General features: G+C 46.3%; 1 protein-coding gene across 1 annotated transcript in view; it reads right to left on the reverse strand.

Moving 5' to 3' along the window:
- Positions 1 to 1191: 1191 nt before the first annotated feature.
- Positions 1192 to 21028, reverse strand: part of LOC121447359 (zinc finger protein 768-like) — a 47480-nt gene continuing 27643 nt past the window's right edge. Inside the window, exon 3 of the mRNA XM_041650545.1 lies at positions 1192 to 2155. Within this exon, the coding sequence (XP_041506479.1) occupies positions 1192 to 2155 (964 nt within the window). The remainder of the gene's footprint in view (positions 2156 to 21028) is intronic.

Here is a 21028-nt window from a genome sequence, read left to right on the forward strand (position 1 = left end):
TGTGGCAGACGAGGAGCAAGCTTCATTGCAGGCGTCAGCTGAGATGTGATCGGCCCAGTAATTGACACGGTCTTCATGCCAGAAATGCATGTTACACGTGGGTCTACAAGAGCCCCTGGGCGGCCCCGCCACAAATAGTGTGGGGCCTTCCGCTACCTCAGTCGCTTCTGACTTTGCTATAATTTTACCCTGGCTCAGGGAGTTAATCCATCTCTGAATCCAGAGGTCGTCTGCCAGCTTCTGGCAGGGAGGGCTATAGGAAGGCAGAATGAGTGTGTGAGAGAAAGAGAATCACGGGGATGCAGCAGGAGACGGAGCTTCCTTCTCTCTTCCCAGGCACACGATCATCTCTGTACACACAGATCTCATGAACATGCATAGCTGTGTACACACTGGTGTCCGTGCAATCGCTTGCACTCCCAAGATTCCCCCACCCCCTCTTGAGCATGTTCACTGGTGACTTTAAGGGTCTATTCCACCTAACACAGCTGACTTTCTATGCTGTGGCTTCTATGTCTGTGGATTCAAAAGAATTACAAGTTGTCTAGAGTTGATTGAGAGTACACAGGGTGGGGGTGTAAAGGCGTAGCTCACTAGTAAAGTGGTATAGTATGGGCAAATGAAGAAAAACAAGTAGATGGGAGAATTGGGTACCTGTCGACGTGGCTATCCATGGGGCTCCTAGAACTGTTCCACAGTCTATAAGCATGAGCTAGTCAGCTTTCCATCACTGTCACAAAAGACCTAAGTGAATCAACATTTAAAAGAAAGAAAGATTTCTTCTGGCCTACAGCGCCAAAGTCTCAGTCCCTGGCCACATGGCTTCACTGTCTCTGGGCCATGGTAAGAAAGAACATGAGGGAGGGAACACACGATGGAGCAGAACGGCCTATCTCACAGTAGCCAGAAAGCAGTAGAGAAGCATCTCCCCCAAATCTCTTAAAGTATAACTCTACCTCTGGAACACTGTATCTATGCGCTCTGAGCCCTCATGGTCCCCCTATTCCAAAATGCCCCACCTATGAGTACTCCAGCAACACAGGAAACTGGGGTAGGGGGCATTGAAGAGTATAACCAGCCTGGAGAAACAGTTATGACTTCGCTTCTTCAAGGTGTAAAGAGTTCATAGTCTTTATTCATAATTAGCTATGGAAATTGAGATACAGAAGACAGGGGTAGTATGGTAATTCTTCAGTCAAGGCTCCACAGTGAGGGCTCCGCAGTGAGATCTCCGCAGTGAGGACTCCGCAGTGAGAACTCTGCAGTGAGGGCTCTGCAGTGAGATCTCTGCAGTGAGATCTCCGCAGTGAGGACTCCGCAGTGAGGGCTCTGCAGTGAGATCTCCGCAGTGAGATCTCTGCAGTGAGGACTCCGCAGTGAGATCTCCGCAGTGAGATCTCTGCAGTGAGGACTCCGCAGTGAGGGCTCCACAGTGAGGGCTCCGCAGTGAGGGCTCCACAGTGAGGGCTCCGCAGTGAGGGCTCCGCAGTGAGGGCTCCGCAGTGAGGGCTCCGCAGTGAGGGCTCCGCAGTGAGGGCTCCGCAGTGAGGGCTCCACAGTGAGGGCTCCGCAGTGAGGGCTCCGCAGTGAGGGCTCCACAGTGAGAACTCCGCAGTGAGGGCTCCGCAGTGAGGGCTCTGCAGTGAGGGCTCCGCAGTGAGATCTCTGCAGTGAGAACTCTGCAGTGAGGGCTCTGCAGTGAGAACTCTGCAGTGAGGGCTCTGCAGTGAGGGCTCCACAGTGAGGGATCTGCAGTGAGGGCTCCGCAGTGAGAACTCTGCAGTGAGGGCTCCGCAGTGAGATCTCTGCAGTGAGAACTCCACAGTGAGGGCTCCGCAGTGAGATCTCTGCAGTGAGAACTCTGCAGTGAGGGCTCTGCAGTGAGAACTCTGCAGTGAGGGCTCCACAGTGAGGGATCTGCAGTGAGGGCTCCGCAGTGAGAACTCTGCAGTGAGGGATCTGCAGTGAGGGCTCCGCAGTGAGAACTCTGCAGTGAGAACTCTGCAGTGAGGGCTCTGCAGTGAGAACTCTGCAGTGAGGGCTCCACAGTGAGGGATCTGCAGTGAGGGCTCCGCAGTGAGAACTCTGCAGTGAGGGATCTGCAGTGAGGGCTCCGCAGTGAGAACTCTGCAGTGAGAACTCTGCAGTGAGGGCTCTGCAGTGAGGGCACCAATAAGAAGTTACTAATAGAAGAAGGAAGACCTAGTTTGTTTAGATTTTGTTTGTTATTGTTGTTTACTTTGTTTTATTTGAGACAGAGTCTCCCACTGTAGCCTTGTCTGGCCTGGAACTCACTATGCAGCCTATGTCTGCCTGGAATTTGGGGAAATCCACTTACTTCAGCCTTATGGGTACAGGAAGAGCAAACTCTCAGCAGTTGCCTGGGTGGGCCCTACCTGCTCTAGAGTTTAGTAATCTCACATGCATCCTGTCGAGTCTTCTTCAGAGCTAACTCATTTTCACTTGCTACATATGAATTACCCAACCCAGCCCTACATACTACATACCAAATGACTTAAACAGCAGTCATGCGGGAATCAGAAATCTGGGTAGGATTCAGCTGGGTCCCCTGCCTAGGGAACTCTCGGAAAGCTGTAATCAGAGTTGACTGAGGTTCCAGCCTCATCTGCAGGCTCGATGGGGGAAAGATAGGCTTCCAAACTTGCTCCGTGGTTGTTGGCAAGACTCAGGTCTTTATAAAGTGTGACAGATAACCACTCTCAATTCCTTCCTTGCCAAGCGATCTTCCCTCCTCAGAGTAGCCACACAAAAAGAACTGGAGAGAAGCCAGCAAGAAACAGTCAGAACCTGGCATGATCTAGTCTCTAAAACGGTATCAACCACACTGGCTGTGTTCTGTTGATCGACATCAGGTCACCGCTCTGCCCCCATTCAAAGGACAGAAGTCACACGAGGACACGTACCCCAGGGGCAGGGGTCACTGGGAGTCATGCTAGATATCATTTACATGATCCTTTCTCATCGTTTACTGTTTTAAAAAGTCTCAACACCACTCAGAGGACTGATCCCCCAAAGCTGGCTCATGCTGTTGGCCTTGGCAGTTCTGGATCCCTCTTTATACTCTATAAATGATTGATTTGCTCTTCACTTGAATATCAATTCAAATGTCACCTGCTTAAAATGGGCGTCTTTCAACCACTGTCTAGAAAGCAGTCATTTTCAGTCATTAACTTTATATCTCTCTTGATTTGTTTTTCAGGGGACATTGTGAAAAGGCTTAACTACTTACTTACTTGTTTACCATCAGGCAATGGAGAGGCCTGACCTGCATCTTATGCCTGGAACAGGGCTCACAGCAGATTCATTACAAATGTTTGGTAAATCAGGAATAATTTAATGAATCCTTTATAATATGACCCTAGGTCCAGTGTTTGTATATACAGGGTCTCAATCCCAATGCCTCAGTTTCCCAATATAGAAAAGAAGAGCACATGCTCTCCAGACTTCCTTTCACAAAGGAGAAGTTAGGGGTATCTGAAAAATATGTTAACTTTAGTGGATAAACACAACATCTATTTTTTTTAATGTGTGGTTACTAGGACCAAAAGTTCTCTTGTTAATTCAATCTAATTGCTGCAGAGCTTTAAGGAAACCAGACACAGTGGGAGCTTCCAACTAAAGTCCCAGGAGCTGGGATGTGGACGCAGTAGGATTGTGAGCTCTATGCCAAGCAGCCAAGTGTAATAACTGTCAAAAAAAAAAAAAAAAAGACAAAAAGGAGGGGGGAAACCGGGAGATAACTTGATGACAGAATTCAGAATCACTTTGGAATGGAACAAAAACCTCAGTTCTGGTGCTGATTTCACCAGGGACCATGAGGTCTTAAGCTAAAGCAAAAGTTAGAGAACAGATGGACCAATGGTGCTAGCTACATTTTACAAAGAAAAGTCAAACCGCTGCATCTCTGTAAGAATGTTTTTTGGCGCAACTTCTAAATCTCCAAGGAAAGAAAACCTAAGGGGTATTTTTGGATGCAACCTAACAGAATTCCCTCCACACACTGTGGTCCACGGAATGTGGGAGTCCATGAGTGCTCAGGCAACTGAAGGAGGGTAATTCCCATGTCTGCAAGGCGGTTCATTGGTTTGACTTTAAAACATAGATCCTCCGTGGATGAATGCCTGGAGGCATGGACAATAATCAAGTACTATATAGTATTGATCGAAGATCCTAGGGATTTTCCATGCAACTGTTTATTGAGACACTTTCCACTGCATGGAGATGGATATAATAAACCATTAGCAAAAAGCTCAGCTACTGCATCAAGAGAGTAAGTGTAGTAATATGCGGCGGGCTGGGTCCCGCCACCCGGCTAGATTTACACCCGAAATAATTACACGGAAACTGTATTCTTTTAAACACTGCCTGGCCCATTAGTTCCAGCCCTTATTGGCTAGCTCTTACATATTGAGCTAACCCATTTCTAATAATCTGTGTAGCCCATGAGGTGGCTTACCAGGAAAGATCTTAACCTGCATCTATCTGGAGTGGGAGAATCATGGCGACTCCTCCACTCAGCTTCTTTCTCCCAGCATTCTGTTCTGTTTACTCCACCCACCTATGTTCTAACCAATAAAATGGGCCAAGGCAGTTTCTTTATTTTTTAACCAATTACCGTCCTCCATCAAGTAAGAACTCCAACCCTGTCTCAGTGTGTTCAGATACTCAGGGCTGCAGAGCCCCCATCCTCAGACGGCTCCAAGTCACCACGTTTGCTAGACTATCACTTAGAGAGTGGTTCACTGGAAAAGTGATTTTCAGAGGCTATGTCTAGAAACTTCTAAAACTGATAGATGGGCACAACAGGGAAAGAGTCGAGGAAGTGCCAGGGGCCACACTCTTGCCATCTGTGACTTCATTTGACCCACAGAGAGGAAGGGGGCTAACAAAACCATTATTTTATCATCACAAGGTAGATGATCTCAGAAAACTCACACTGGACATGGAAGTCAAGGATTTGGGTTACTGGGCACAAATTTACACATTAATTAATCAATCAATTATTTCAGTACTGGGGATAGAATTTTGAACCTTATATGTGTTTGATAAATGTTCCACCACCAAGCTATACCTCCAGCCTCTTTCCTGTTTTGTGAGACGGGCTCTCACTAAGTTGCCCACGCTGCCTTGAGTTCATTTTGTCGTCCAGGCTAGCCTTGACCTGCCTTAGCCTCTGAATAGCTGGGTTGACAGGCATAGCCCAGGCTCTCTTGGGCCCTGGCTTTTACACTGGAAATACCAGCTAACCTTTCCCTGGGCAAAGCTGTGTGTGGTCTAACTCAGGTCTCTCACCAGAGTACCAGGACGCAGGCACGATTTTTGTTTTCTTCGTTTCATAGAACTAGGAGTTCAGAGAGGTTAACTACCTTGCCCAAAGTCACACAGCTAAAATTTTAACCTCATCATGATCCCAAGGCATCTCATTGAGAAGAAAAGGGATCCTTGGATCATGTTTGCTGTCATTTCCAGGCTTCTACGAATTACTAAGTGCCCAGTCAAACCACACACTTCTGTGGGTGGTTCTTTTTTTTCATCACCAGTACTCCACACACAATACATTTAGACGAGTATTGGCAACATGTATGGATAGCATATAGTCACTCTTGAGGGAAAAATACGTGACTACGGGGAAAAAAAATGAGAATTAAAAACACTGAATTTGCCCTGAGATTATTTCAACAGTGAATCATGTTTGTATTCCCAAAGTAGAAACACTTCAAATGTCTATCTCCTGGTAACCAGATAAATAAAATGGAATCTATCCACAAAATATGATAATATTTGGCAATAAAAAGAAATCAAAACATGCTAGAGACGACAATTGGATGAACTTTGAAAACAGTATGCTTAGCAGACACACGCAGACGCCAAGCAAAGGCCACATGCAGCCTTGCTCACTTATATGACCCACCCAGACCTATCTACAGAGCCACAAACATTAGCAGTGACTGGGGATGGCATTCAGGGAAGGTTTGGGACAACAGACAGAGGGACTAGGGAACTTTCCAATGGGACAGAAATGTTTTAAAACTGACTTAGGTTGGGTGGTGGTGGTGCACGCCTTTAATACCAGCACTCATGAGGCAGAAGCAGGTGGATCTCTATGAATTCAAGGCCAGCCTGGTCTACAGATTGAGTTCTAGGGCAGGCTCCAAAGCTATGAGAAACCCTGTTTCAAAAAACCAAAGCCAAACAAACAAACAAAAAAACTGACTTAGGTAATAGTTTTTCTAACTATCATTGAGCCCAAAGTCATGACCTGTTCCCTTTAAGTAAGTAATTTCTTTGTATATGAATATAATATCAATAAAGCTATTAATCACAGCTCTACTGGATGGCATGGTGACCATCGTTAATGATAGTGGAGCATATTCTTGAAAAGTACCAGGAGATCAAACTTCGTTCTCATGACAGAAGTAGCGAGTGTATGAAGTTATGAAGCCTGCAGGCATGATGCGGGCCAGTGGGGTTTGGCCACTTCACCACACATGTGCGTTTCAGAAGGACATGGAGTACGTGACAGATACAATTGCTACCTTTCATTTACAAAGAGAAAGCATGAAGAACTAAAGCTAAAGGGAGCAACAATCAAGAGTCCCAAGTAGCTCAGACGGTTAGGAAAGCAAGGAGGGGTGCAGAGAGAATGTGTGCCATGAGTCTTTTAACTTCAACATTAAAACAAACCACACACTTCCATTTTGCTCTTGTTAGAAGGTAACTCCAACATTTCTTTCCTCCATTTTGTCATTTGAAAGTTAATAATCTTTAAAAACACACACACACACACACACACACACACACACACACACACACACATATATATATATATATATATATATATATATATATATATATATGTTATATTCAGCCTCATTGACCTGGAACTCCCTAAGTAGACTAGGCTGGCCTCAAACTCACAGAAATCTGTCTGCCTCTGCCTCCCTAGCACTGAGATTAAAGTCATGCCTGGTTTTTTTGCTGCTTTAAAAGCTGAATGAAGCCAGGCAGTGGTGGCGCATGCTTTTAATCCCAGTACTCAGGAGGCAGAGGCAGGAGGATCTCTGTGAGTTCAGCCTGGTCTACAGAATGAGTTCCAGGACAGGCTCCATAGAAACCTTGTCTCAGAAAACAAAAGCAAACAAACAAAAAGCCAAATGAAAGACTTGCCCGCCCTGGAACAGGATCTTCTTGCAGGCTGGGGCTAAACAACGGGTGATGCTTGCTAATGCTCAGAACATGGGTGAGTGTCAAATGAGCTCCCAGCCATCCCCACTTAGACCAGGCATCTGGGACCCAGAGCTGCCCACTTCTCTCTCTGCACAGACCCAGAGACTCCTATAGATACATTTTGATTTTCTTGTGGCTAAAATTGAGCATGTTTTGTATCCGACTTTGAAGTTCTGGAATGTGCAAGCATGGGACACGGTGGGGCCAGGCTGCATCACTCAGGGCATGAGAGAGAGAGGAATCTTGCTGCTGATGCTGGCAACATCCCACCTGGACTTCTTTCTGACTCCAGCTTTTAGCCATTGGCATTTGGCTTGCTGGGTCCAATGGCTAGAGCTGCTGTGGGCTTTGTGTAGCGTGATGTGGGGATGGCCCTCTGCCAGTGCCTCCCTAGGGACACTGGGGTGTGGCCATCATCACCCCCCTCCCCACAGCTTTCCAGTGCATAGGACTCCAGGTGCCCAGAGTGACAGACTGTCCCCTCCTGCCGCTTTGCTGATTCTCGAACTTTTCCTGCCCAAAGTGCTCAGAGATTAGGTCTACCACTACGAATGTTCCCCAGTTAGAGATAGGAAATGCATCTAGCAGCCATTAAGATTAAAAACCCATAGGCTACAGGTAAAGTGAATGGCCCTCCATACTGACAGTAGGCCTCATCCAGTAAACCAAGGCCTGAACAGTATGCAAGAGTAACCTCCTCCTAGCAAGCAGGAATTCACCTTAGGCTGCCCTTGAGCTTCAAATGAAACATTGGCTCTTGCTGCTTTTCCCTTTGGCTTGGGCTGCAACTCTTCCCTAAGTTCAGATTTTGGACTGAGCAGAGCTCCACAACCTTGCAAATCAATTCTTTAACACACACACACACACACACACACACACACACACACTCACATGGACACACACACATCCATACATATGCACATATATGTACAAGTGTATATATGCATGCAGACACATCTATCCACAGACACACACACACCCACTGGTTCTAGTTTCCTCTAGTGGACTCTGGCTAATTCACTCTTACTCTTTGACTCGAAGTTCTTAGGAAAGCCTGTCAAATGAAGTTCTCTCATGTGAACCTTGGCCTTGGTATCTATTTTCTGGAGTAGCTAGAATACAATCCCGAGTTTCTCTCAAAGAAAGAACTTGAGACGGGTTGGGGTGAGCCTTGTGTGCCTATCTAAATGGAGTCAAGAGCACACAAGCTCCCGCGTTATGTCCTTGTGGGTCACGTATTCATCTCTCAGCTGATCTTCGTTGTCTGGGTATCTCTACGGCATGGGCCCCAGGGCTCCCCTCCACACGTGAGAAAGTGAACCCTAAGGGGCTGACTCAGAGCTGCTCCTTAAGTCATCCCTCAGGAGTGCTCAGGGCATCTTCATCTCATGCAAGGCTGGCCATCTCTGCTGTGTCAGGAAGGAAGGGAAGATATGACTGGGGTCTCCGACTAGAATCCACACCTGCCAGCCTTTCCCACAATATGCAGTATTTCTGCTGCTAGGGGCAAAATTCCTGATTAAAAAAAAAAAGTGTACGAGAGAGAGAGAGAGAGAGAGAGAGAGAGAGAAGGGGGACAAGAAGAGCTTCAGGAGCCCTTGGAAAGCAAACAACTTTTGTAAAGCAACATTTTGATGAGTTAAGTGCAAATGAATCAGGGATAATGAGAAACACGTGGGCTAAATTTCCCCTAAAATATACGAGTTTAAAAATTAAGAGGAAAAGTGCTTGGGGAAAATGTGTTTTAAGTTTTACCCCCAACTGAAAGCTTCCACAAAGCAGAGCGAGATATGTGCTGAGCCCACAAAATGACCAGGCTGTCCACTGTGGGCAGACAGAATGATAAAGAGACATCCCTGAGGGGGGTGGCCTGGCCTGAAGCAGGGCTTCACCACAGAGCTGCTCCAGGCTTCCAGGCTTCCAGGCTGTAAATGGGGGATTTAGAGCCATATTGCTTTTCTTTCATTAATTCTCCATGCAACAGGAATCACTGCACTCTGGGCATAACAGTAATGAATAAATAATATGGTCGTTTGAGAGCATGAATTATATCCAGTGATTTTATTAAAGGTCTCTGAGGTCTATATTAATAAGAGGCCCGAGAAGCATAGACAAAACACCCATGGAGAAGGACTTAACTGGTCAGCTTGGAGTGGCAATGAGGACAGATGCCAACAAGCATAGGGCTTGCTGCCAGCTGGAGCAGCCCATTCTGTTCTGTAATGACCTTCTGGAAACACCAATTCTCTTTCCCAGCTCTGAGATGATAGCAGAATTTTATCCCTTCCGTGGGAAGCAAAGGAGGACCCATAGGCTCCTTTCACATGCTCAGAAACTGGGACAAAGTTCCAGTTTTCCTTTGAGCAAACGTAATTTTTAGGTGAGAGAAAACATAGTGTTTTGGAGGAAGATTGATTTGATTCTGAAGAAGCAACACAAAGGTCAGCATCCGCTTGGAGACATTATGAATTCTAGAAGCATCTCTGGTAACACCAGACCTAGACATACAGACAAATGTGATGGCCAGAAGTTTTGACACCTGGGCATGAAATTGGGCCTGGGGTCATGATTGCTCTTCCTCCCACCCCACCCAAGAAGAGTAGAAAAGAGAGACAGAGGAGGAGAAACATGAGGAGGAGGAAGAAGAGCAGGAGGAAGAAAAAGAAGAAAAGAGGAGGAAGAGAAAGAGGAGAATGAAGAGGGAAAGGAGGAGGATAATGAGGAAGAAGATGAAATGGAAAAGGAGGGGGAAGAGGAGATAGAGGAAGACAAAATAGAGGAAAAAGAGAAGGAAGAATATTAGAAAGAAAAGATAAAGAAGAGGAGGAAGAGGAACAGGAAGAGTAAAAGAGAAAGAAGAAGAGAAAGGAAAAAGAAAAAAGAGGACGAGGAAGGTGAAGAAGAGGATGAGGAAGAGGAAGGGGAGAATGAAGAGAAAAAGGATGAAGAAGAGGATAGGGAGTGGCAGAACGCAGAGAAGAGAAGAAAAAATTCAGGCTTGGTGTGCACCTCCACAGTTCAAGGCTCAAGGCTAGCCAAACCCATATAATAAGACCTATGCAATAAATCAATAAATCTATGACTACTACCTGGATACTAGTCCTTCATCTGCTCTTCCTTCAGTACCTGCAGGGAGGTCAAACTCCTTCAAGGCCCTGTGCTGACTCCAGCCTGAACCCAAAGCCAAGGGGGAATCCCAAAACATAGAACATGCTACAAGAATATCTAAAACCCTGGGCTTTCAGTTGTGATCATCCAGGACTGAACCAGAGTCCAGACAGAAGAAAAACATGTTTCTCAAAACATGCCCTTTCTTTCCTGAGCTGTACAACTGCAAGCTGGACCAGCTGACATCACTGCCATGAGTGTGGGGTCTCGAAGAGTTCAAGGGCCGGTTAGCCCAGGTTGTCTCAGTCTGAATAGACTGAGAAGCAAGTGAAAGGCCTGACTGAACTGAAATAAGCCAAGAAGAAAGCTCAATGTGATAATCACACCTATGAGTCCAGCACCCAGAAGCTGAGGCAGGAGAATTGTGAGTCCAATCCAACATGGGCGACAAAGTGAGATCCTGTCTTAGAACCAAAACACAAAAACAAAAAAAAACCCACAAAATAAACAAATAAACAAACACCAAAGAGAACAAAAACCCAAAGAAGCAAGAATGACTTGAGCCTCACTTTCTTGGACTCTAAGGACATCCAAAGAAAGTAAATGCAAACCTAAGGATGTGGGCAGAGAACACTCTAGTGTAGAAAGGAGAAGTTTTAGAAGCAAACACTTCATTCTGCCACTTAGCTGGTGAGCAAGGCAAGTGAGGCTCCTCCTGACACAGTCTGGTTCCTCACTGCAGTATCAGGGCTCAGAAGTGACATCCATGGGAGGTCCACACAGTTACTGAAGGCCATTGGCTGTCACTCTTGGCAGCTGCTGAGGAGAAAGTGCCCTCTCCAAGTACATGGAAGCAGACATGCGGTTCCCCCGAGGAGAGCAGATTGGGTAGGAGAGCTGCACATTCTCAGGACAGCAAGCGTCTCCCTCCCAGGGAACTGGGGGCATCTGTGAAACGCCTGAACAGACATCTCCAGCCATGAAATTAAAGGAAAACACAGGCAGTTTTCTCTCATTAACCAATACAGAGAACCTTCCCCTAGAGATTTTCTCCCACTCCAATTACGGAAAGGGATGGCCTCTGTGGTAATGAAAGTTTTTCTCATGATGTATTTTGGGAACCATTCAAGAGAGCATCAGAATCCTTTGCTTGTGGGCAATGCATTCCTGAGGACTTGAAGGGTCTTAGTACTAAATCAACAAGACTTGGGGAATAGTGTTCATCAGAAGAACGCTTGGTTAAAACATCGCTAACTAAGCTTCTTTAGTAGTCTTAAGTCTTTAAAGAACCTGGGAACATCAATGACAGGGTGCCGCATGGAGGTTCCTCCATGGGTGGGGTGAGGGTGTCAAGTGTGAGAACCCATGGATGTGGATTCATTCCACTTTGACCAAAGGTCAGAGAAGCCAGGCCTATTCTTGCTCCTTCAAGGTTATAACTGGAGGTCTGACCCAGGGTGTGGCTACCTACAGGATGTTTTGACCTAGGGTACAGTTACTTGATGCTTTGGGTATAGAAACAGTAATTACTTTGTTCCTTGCATCTTGGTAAAGATGTCTTGTTGTGAGGAGCAGTGGGCTGCATTCCCACCTGGCTCCCACACGGCTAGCTTTATACCCAAAATAATAACACACAAACTGTATTCTTTTAAACACTGCTTGGCCCATTAGCTCTAGCCTCTTACTGGCTAATTCTCACATCTTGATTAACCCATCTCTAATAATCTGTGTAGCACCATGAGGTGGTGGCTTACCGGGAAGGATCTTAACCTGTGTCCTTCTTGGAGAGGAGAGCTATGATGTCTGCTTCACTTCCTTTCTTCCCTGCATTCTGTTCTGTCTACTCCACCCACCTATGTTCTGACCTATCAGGCCAAGCAGTTTCTTTATGAATCTACTACAATGAAAGTAACACATAGACAAATGACCCTCCTCCATCAATGTCTTTTGCCTTCTCCCTCTTCTTTGGATTGGGGTATATATAGCCTATAAGAAATAAACACCAGGCAAATTTCAGTACTACTGGATGCTCTCCTGACTCTAGCCTGTGTCTCTTTTTCCTTTTTTGTATCTTTCTCTTTTCTACCTGCCATTTCTTAATCCTCACACTTGAGGATGAATAAGCTGGGTGGGACCTGCTGATGTTGCCACCCAGACTCAGATACGGCAGCCAAGCATCTTCTGGTCCAAAGAATCCATCTTGGAATCAGAGCTCTCATCAGCATATTCTTTCTCACCCCCAGGTCTTAAAAGGAAATGGTCAATTTAATTACCTTTTGTGATTGCTGTTTTCTGCTTGTACACCTCTAATTCCCAAACTGAGTGCACACTTTAATGACCCAGGCATCTTTTTAGCAACAACAATGATAGTAATCATTTTAAACTCTGGATTCCATGATGCGTCTATACCTTCAAAGTCCTCTGCCTGAGAGTGTGGGACAGACAGACTATTGGAGCTGCTTCCCAAGGGTCAACACCCAGAAACCCTTCCTCTGCCTTGTGCCAATAGAACTATCTGTAATAAACCCTTGCCATCACAACTTCATAGCCTGGGACATTAAAAGTGACCTTTGATGGCTCCATCCCAAAGGGAATTTTGAAACCTAAAGAAAAGTCAGTCTTTTCTTTCCATTCCCCAGACCCACATAAGAGGAATCATTGACTTTCCCTATAACCCATTAATTCTATATTTAGGAAACGCAGAGGAAGAAAAGAAGAAGAAAGAAAGAAAACACACCACCACAACCTCACACACAACTGAAAAGATGGTCGATTCCCCCGTGGCTATGCTGGCCAGGAGCAGAGCAGTGGCCTTCTGTGAAGCATTACCCCACTCAGCTTGGATTTTGCTTTGGGAGAGTAGGCGAGTTCATTTTTCTTGGATGGAGACTCTGCAGACAGGCTAGAGATCTGGTATCTTCATCACCTCTGGAGGTGGCGCAGCCTGGACATGCCAAGTCCCACGGATGCCTGCGAGCGGTTTTAAGAGGTTTTGCTTAGCTCCACTTTTATTAGAATGAAAGCTTTGCACAAGCGAGGGGTTTTATAGGAGTTATTTTTAAAGTAATGTGTTTTTATTGGTTTCTGGTAAGATCAGTGAAATCACATGGCATTTTTTTAAAGAATTTTAAACCGAAAAAATATGTTAAAAAAAAAAAAACTTGTCTGAAACACAAGAGCGAGGAAAGTCAAAATAAGGTGCTTGAACACAAGCAGATTAAGGCTGAGATCAAAACAGTTCTGGGGCAGCAGAAGAAAGGACTGGAGGATTTTGTCCAGGCTAGGACAAAGGCCAGCTCATTCATCATTGAAGCTGTCACTTGATTGTGGAGGCAAGGGCACTGGTCTCTATGACTCAGTTGCCCCCTCCCCACAGACCCAGGATTTGCTGTGTGTGAAAAGGCAGCTCATTAGGAGAGAGAGCATAGTGTTGGTGCTGATGCAGGAGGACCTTAAATCAGAAGACACATGGAGACCCCAAGCAGTAGATACCGCATGTGCATCCTCCCAATACTCCACCTCTCTTCAGCCTTCACTATAATCCTGCCTGTCTTTTTTTCTGATTCCTAAAGTAAAACATGTTCACTGTGAAAAAACAATCCAGGCACGTCTAGCTCAGCCTATAAAAGGTAAGGCCATCCTTCAGGTGAGAAAACAACTCTAAAGAGAAGGAGGGTCTGCCCAAGGTCCCCAGGGAGTTACTTGGCCTTCTAGGCCAGATACCTTTGTCTCAAGAACGCTCCGCCTGTTCATATAATGACAATGTGCCGAGCATGTATTTACTAAATGTATGTGTGTACATGTTGGCTGTTGGTCTGTTTCTGTTGTGGTCTGAGCACGGGTCTCCCTTCTAAATTCTCCTCCTCCTCCTCCTCCTCTTCTTCTTCTTCTTCTTCTTCTTCTTCTTCTTCTTCTTCTTCCTGTTCTTATTCTTATGCTTCTTCTTTCTCCTCCTCTTCCTTCTTCTTCTTAAGACAGGGTTTCTCTGTGTAATCCTGGCTGTCCTAGAACTCTCTCTGCAGACCAGGCTGACCTCAAACCTAGAACTCAGAGATCTACATGCCTCTGCCTCCTGAGTGCCGAAATTAAAGGTGTGTACCACCAACCACCTGGTTCCTTCTAAATTCTTATGCTGCAGCCTGACGCTCAATATAATAGAAATGGGTGATGAAGTTCCAGGAGCTCTGACCTCATGAGACACAGTGTCAGGGTGTCATCTGAGGAGCAGAACGCCAGCCCTTATCAGAAATAAAACCTGTCAGCACCTTGATTCTCAATTTCTCACCTCTGCAACTGTGAGCAATGAAGTTTCTGTTCTTCATAATTCGTCCATACTAGGGCATTTTGTCACAGTAGCCTAAATGAATTAAGATATCCATAGAATGCAAAGCCGTGCATAGAGCAGCCAGTACAGTATGGTTATAAGTTCCATGCAGGAAAGGCAACGCCTCTGTATTTCTAACACAGCACTAACATGTTCCTACTAGCAAGTGCTTGGTGCTAGAATAGTAGACACATGGATGACTTCATGAATGGATTTCTCTCCAGTGTTCTCTTTGTCAAGCAGTTCCCAAGAAGTTACTCTCTGACCTCTTCACATAGACAGTGTGGCATGTATTACCCACCCCATAAAAATAAGTAGAACAAAATAAGTCATCTATAAGGCATACGACAAGGCTGCCCATGTCTGTGCTACGATGATAATATAGACTGCTAGACACAAGCAGACAGACTTCAAAATCATACCATTTTGCAGTAATATTAGTGGCGGGGCTGCACCCCCAGCACCCCGGCCGCCTGGCTAGCTTATACCCCGAAATAATTACACGGACACTGTATTCTTTTAAACACTGCTTGGCCCATTATATCTAGCCTCTTCTCGGCTAACTCTTGCACCTGGACTAGCCCATTTCCAATCATGTGTGTAGCACCCCAAGGTGCGCTTACCAGGAAGATTCTAGCCTACGTCCATCCTGGGTCGGAGCTTCATCGCGTGTGCCTCAGAGAGCAGAGCTATCGCGTCTGTCCAGGAGAGGGGAGCATGGCATCTCTGAGCTCACTTCCTCTTCCTCCCAGCATTCTGTTCTGTTTACTCCTCCCACCTATGTTTTAACCTATCAGGGCCAAGCAGTTTCTTTATTGCTTAACCAATGAAATCAACAGATTGATATATGACACTCCCACATCACCATTTAGAATTTTAAACTCAGCTAAACTGTAGCATCTGTTAAATGTGGGGGCAGGGATATTTTTCAAACATGAATGACTCAAAAGGTTTTGTTTTAAAAATCCGTGTACATATCCAAAATTTCACTTGGCAATACATGCTAGCAGAGAGAGAGAGAGAGAGAGAGAGAGAGAGAGAGAGAGAGAGAGAGAAATGAAGAGATGTCAGCGACAGTATTGTCAGCAGCGCCTCGTGCGATAGGTTCTACATGGCTCTAACAGGTCCCAGGGTCTCTCAGAACACTAAACTGAAGCCAGCTCTTCACCAGATGCCACCAGGCCCTTGGAGACACCCCTTCCACTACTTTTCCACTCCCCTCCAACGTCTCTCACCCTGTTCTCTTTTCCAGAGACACAACACCACCGTGGGAAATTATGATGCTGACTCCCACCACGGGATCAGTTTTCGAGTTCCCTTTGTCTTTCAGCCTGGAAACAATCTCCCAGGTGTGGTTTGTCTGGCTCTATCTTGTCATTCATGTCTCAGGTCAATGGTGACCTTGGCAGATATTTTCCCCAGCCAGCCAACAAGAAGCAATGCTTCCCTCTTAGTCAGAGAACTCAAATCCGTTCTCAGTAGCACTCTTTCACTTACTGGAGTCAGTTTCTGAGTATGTGTGTTTGTCCTGCTCATACTGCTTCCTTGTAGGGAACAATCTAGAACAAGAATATGCTCCATCTTTGTGGCATGGGTAGCAGCGCTTGGCGCCTGCAGGTGCTCAATAAGAATGACCTGGATGAGCAAACGCTGCAATACCGTCTGCATTTGCAGTGCCTAGGAAGTGCCCTGGATTAAGAGGGAAACACTTTTTTTTTTCTTCAAAGAAAGAAGAAGACAGTGTCTCAATTTTGAAATAAGTCTAAGTGTCAACAACTTAGTGACACTCAGTTCATATTGAGACACAGAATAGTCTTTTAAAAAAAGGCTGATGGAAACCGTGGGTCTTCTCCCCAGGCAGTGGGGGAAAGGGGTAGGATTGTCCCATGGAAACTAAAAAAGACAGTCTTGATGTCTCCTCTTAGGTATGGAATCTAGATTGTGTGTGTGTGTGTGTGTGTGTGTGTGTGTGTGTACTGCTTGGGAAGAGGCAGGGGATCAGTCAATTGGTGGTGCTGCAGGAATGAATATGAGCAAGGCACATATAGTCAAGTGCGAAACTGTCGGTGAGACCACTGTTCTGTATGGTGCCCACTAATACATGTATGCACGTGTACACAAAAGGGTGATCCATGTGTGTTCTTTGCACCCACACAGATCCTTCCCCGAGGCTGACACCTCCTTTGCTGGCCAGGTACGACTATCGGGATACCGTACAAGCTCAAAGCAGAGTGTTGGTGGAATGGCTACTGATTATTTTCTCCCCCTGAAGACCCATGCTATTTAAGCAGATCTGGCTAAGTGAGGATCAGGGACGGTGGGATGGACACACAGAGGGTCTAAAGAATCACTCACTCCCCGGCTAGACAACCTCACCAGGCTCTGATTTAATCAGCTCTCTCCTAGCCTTAGTGAGCCTCTCCTCAGAGATGAGCCCACTGAAAAGGATTTATCTTTAAACACATCTGTCCATTGCACCTGACAATCAGTTGTGAGTTAGCCCAAAATGCCAGGTTTAAATAAGGTAGATCCTAAGTCTCAGAAGGCAGGCCTAGATCTTTACACTAAGATCTCTCTCTCTCTCTCTCTCTGTCTCTCTCTCTCTCCCTCCCTCCCTCCCTCTCTCTTCCTCCCTCCCTCCTTCCCTCCCTCCCTCTTTCTCTCTCTGTGTATACATTAATATATACTCATAATATGGCATATATATTTTTTAATTTAGCCGCAATCCTAAGAGAAACTCCCATGGATTACTCGATGCCTTGTTTATTGTTTGCCTCTTTCCCTGAGGACGCAGTTTCCTTGGTCCATCATTTACCAAGACCCCCTAAGCCTGACTGAATAGTGAAGGACCAACTCTGAACAGCTAAGTGAGTGCTAACCCCAAGTCTAAACCTTGGAGGTTCTGAAGACATGGGAGAGCGTCCTTGTTTAAAGTAAACAAATAGAGAGCAGAGGCAGACCAGACATAGAGAACTGTATCCGTTCATTTCCAACTGTGATGAATGACCAGAGGCAAAGCCCAGCAAAGCTGGTTAATAAACTTGAAAGCGACTTGAGACTGAAGGGTGCTATACCAGGTGAGCTGTGCGGATGCCTTCCCGGAGACAATGGTGTTTAAGCAGCAACAGGAGGATGCACCCTTAGTAAGATTCTAAGAGCTCCAGATGGAGGAATGGTGAGTGCAGAGACCCTGAGGTGAGAGCTTAGCACAGTGAGGGAACAGAAGGAAGGACATTGTGCCTACAGCAAATGGGGTCCAGTATGAGTTCAGATGAGAAGCTGGGGACACTGGCAGACGACATGTCCTATAGCATAAGACCCTGCGTATTGGGGCCACACTGTGCCTTCAAGCAGGACACTGGTCCCGTGTGAAGCTCAACTAGGCTTCTGGTAGGACAGTAGACTGCAGAGACCTGGAAAACACAGGCCAAGAATCAAGGACTGCTGGGAAGTACCTAGCCTCAGATCTGTCCTGCTCATTATAGGTTGGGCTAGTTTGTTGTTGTTGTTGTTTTTTTTTTTTTTATTCAGGCCTCCATTTTCTCATTATTTAAGAAAATGAGAAGATTTGGGGTTGCTTAGTATATTTTTATTTACAGTTGACATATAGTATTTCTTTGTATTTGTGGGACATAGTGAGACATTTTACCATGTGTATCCAGTGTGAGAGGACCAGATTATGGCCATTGTACAGCCATCAGCAGGGCTTCTCATCAGCTCTTTGTGTTAGGAACAATTCTGAAATATTCAGTTTCTATCAGTTATGGCCATCCTCCAGCCCAGCTCCACCTACGAGAGCCATCTTTGAGGACACTTGAATCATAACATTCGGTGAACTTCTGACCCTCACTCCTGCCCTTGCCACTTAGCCTCAAAGACAAATCTTGACCTCTCAAATAACAGGGAGACAAAAGGGTTTAAGCCAGCTTGTGACTTATGTGACTTACGGCTAGAAAGCAGTGGAACCTGTCACCTGGACCTATTCCCAGATGAGATGCCACCACGTCTGGCCTTCTTTAATGCCCGCAAGACAGAGACCCACAACTTGTCAAACAGCAGCTCCTGGGGAGCCTGGTGGACTTTAACATCTTACTTGGTCCTTTGTTCCCCTGAGAGTGTAAGTTACCCCTGGCATCCGGGGTGCCCTATGCCATGAGGATGTGCTTCCTTCAGGCCAGCTCTCCTAATGTTAATCTAGTGATCTGACCAAGAAGGGCCAGGCTGGACCTGGCTTGAATTGAAGCTGGCTCTTTCCCTGCCTGCCCCCTGCTTTCTCCTTCCCTTTCATCTCCCGAAGAGGTCCTGTGATGAGTGTCTCTCACTGGCTGGGTCAGGTCCCTTACCCTCCGGACTTCCCAGCTCCCTTCTTGTTCGGACCCTTGCTTATGCAGCTGCTCCATGAAATGACTCGCAGAAGTCTCCGGCCAGCCCGTTTATTTTTATAAACAATAAATAGGACGACATTCCATGGTGTCCCACTCCGTTAGGCCTTGTTTACAGAGCCGCGGAGACAGTGACGGAAGATTGCTGGGGTTTGTACAGATGGCGGCCCACATGTCGTAAATTGTGAGCCGGGAGAGAGGGTTTTGTTTCTTTCCTAAGAAATACAAACAACAACAATTTGCTCCCCTCACACCCGTCTTCCTTCCCTCCCCACGGTCACATGGCATTACTGAGGCCTACAAATCATGGCGGGATGATATTAAGCTGCCTCAATAATGCTCGGGATCCCTTCCGGTGTGTGATTCTTCTTCATTAGAAACGATAGCCCACGTGCCCCAAATCCTCTTTCCCTCACCTCAAAATTTATAGATCACAGTCTCTAAACTAATTGTTAGTTGCACACTAGGCTGCAAGCTGTTCATCCGCAGAGCAATTACCTCAGAGACCTTGAATAAAGGCGGGGATGCAGAACGGTAGAGCGGGCAGGGTCTCCTGGTACCCACTAACAGGAATGAGGCATGCCCTATCCATCACTAACTATTGTTCAAAGGCCAAGAAGTGACAGGCGGCAGAAACAGGCCGCTGACTTCCTTTATGACACTGTGGGCCAAAGTAGCTTCCAGCTAACACTCTACCAGAAGAGGAGCCGTGGCTCAGATCCTCTGCCTTCTTCTCAGGCAGGAAGACTTCCCACAGCTTGTCTGTTCATTTAACTTCTATGAGCCCTCACTCATAGAAAGTGGCCCTTTGCAACAAGCTGGACTCTGGGCTTCCTCCAATTCCAGAAGGTTCCCAAGGTCTGGCACCATCCTAGCTAGTGCACAGTTTTTTTTTTCTCCTAGACAAGGCAAAATCCAAAACTCACACCCAGAATCCCAAACATTTTCTGATGGATGCTTGGTGAGGTAAAGAAACTGAGGCTCAGGAATAGCTAGAGATTCACCTGACTTTGTGCAGCCAGCTAGTGCCAGAGTGAGATCTGTTGACATCACCCTCCTGTGTGTTACAGCTGAGAAACAGAAATGCCTTGGAGCCTGCTGTGTGGAGGCTAAATTTCCTGACAAAATGTCACGGGAGAAATAAGCTTGTTTGTCTGACCTTCAACTATAAGGCACACTGGGACTCCCTAGATATGTGTTGTGCTGTGGATAGTTCTAGTCTGAAGGGCTTCTCCAAGCGCCTAAGCAGTATAAATGCATTATACCAGTATTCCTTGTGGGGTTGGTTAGTTTCTTGTCATCTTGGAAAGGGCCAGAGTCATCTGGGACGAGAGAACTTCAGTTGAGAGTTGCCCTACAGACAAGCCTATGACATGTTGTCTTGATTGACGGCTAATGTGGAAAGACCCAGCCTACTGTGAACAGTGCACCCTAGGGCAGGTGGTCCTGGGTAGGTGGTCCTGGGTTGTATAAGAAAGCAGGTTGTAAGCAGTGTTCCTCCAGGGCTTCTGCTTCAGTTCCTGCCTCCAGGTTCCTGCCTTGAGTTCTTCTTGCCCTGACTGCCCTCAGTGGTGAGCAGAGATCAGGACACGTAAGACAAATAAACCCCTTCTTTCCAAGGTGAATTTGGTCATGGTCATCTCTCTCGCAGCAATAGAAAGCCAAGCTAAGAAGTTGATCTATCATCTATCTGGCTTCTGGGATCAGCTCATGACATTGAGCTTCAGTCCAGAACATTGTTAGTGGCCTAACCAAACCCACTACTACAGTTTCTTGCCAGCACCTAAGACTGCCTGTTCTGACAGGTAGCTCTTGCCAGTGCCCGAGACTGCCTGTTCTGACAGGTGGCAGATGCTCCACTCTTGTGGAGCTGAGGAGAAGTGCAGAGGAGCCCTGGAGGAGGAGTTCTCAGTTGGTGAACTTCCTCCCTGCCCCAGTGAACACCTCTGAGCCCATGGGTCTCCTA

The sequence above is a fragment of the Microtus oregoni genome, unplaced genomic scaffold, assembly GCF_018167655.1.
Source record: "Microtus oregoni isolate MIOR12 unplaced genomic scaffold, Mior012 000004F_ref0000308, whole genome shotgun sequence".
Lineage (NCBI taxonomy): Eukaryota > Metazoa > Chordata > Mammalia > Rodentia > Cricetidae > Microtus > Microtus oregoni.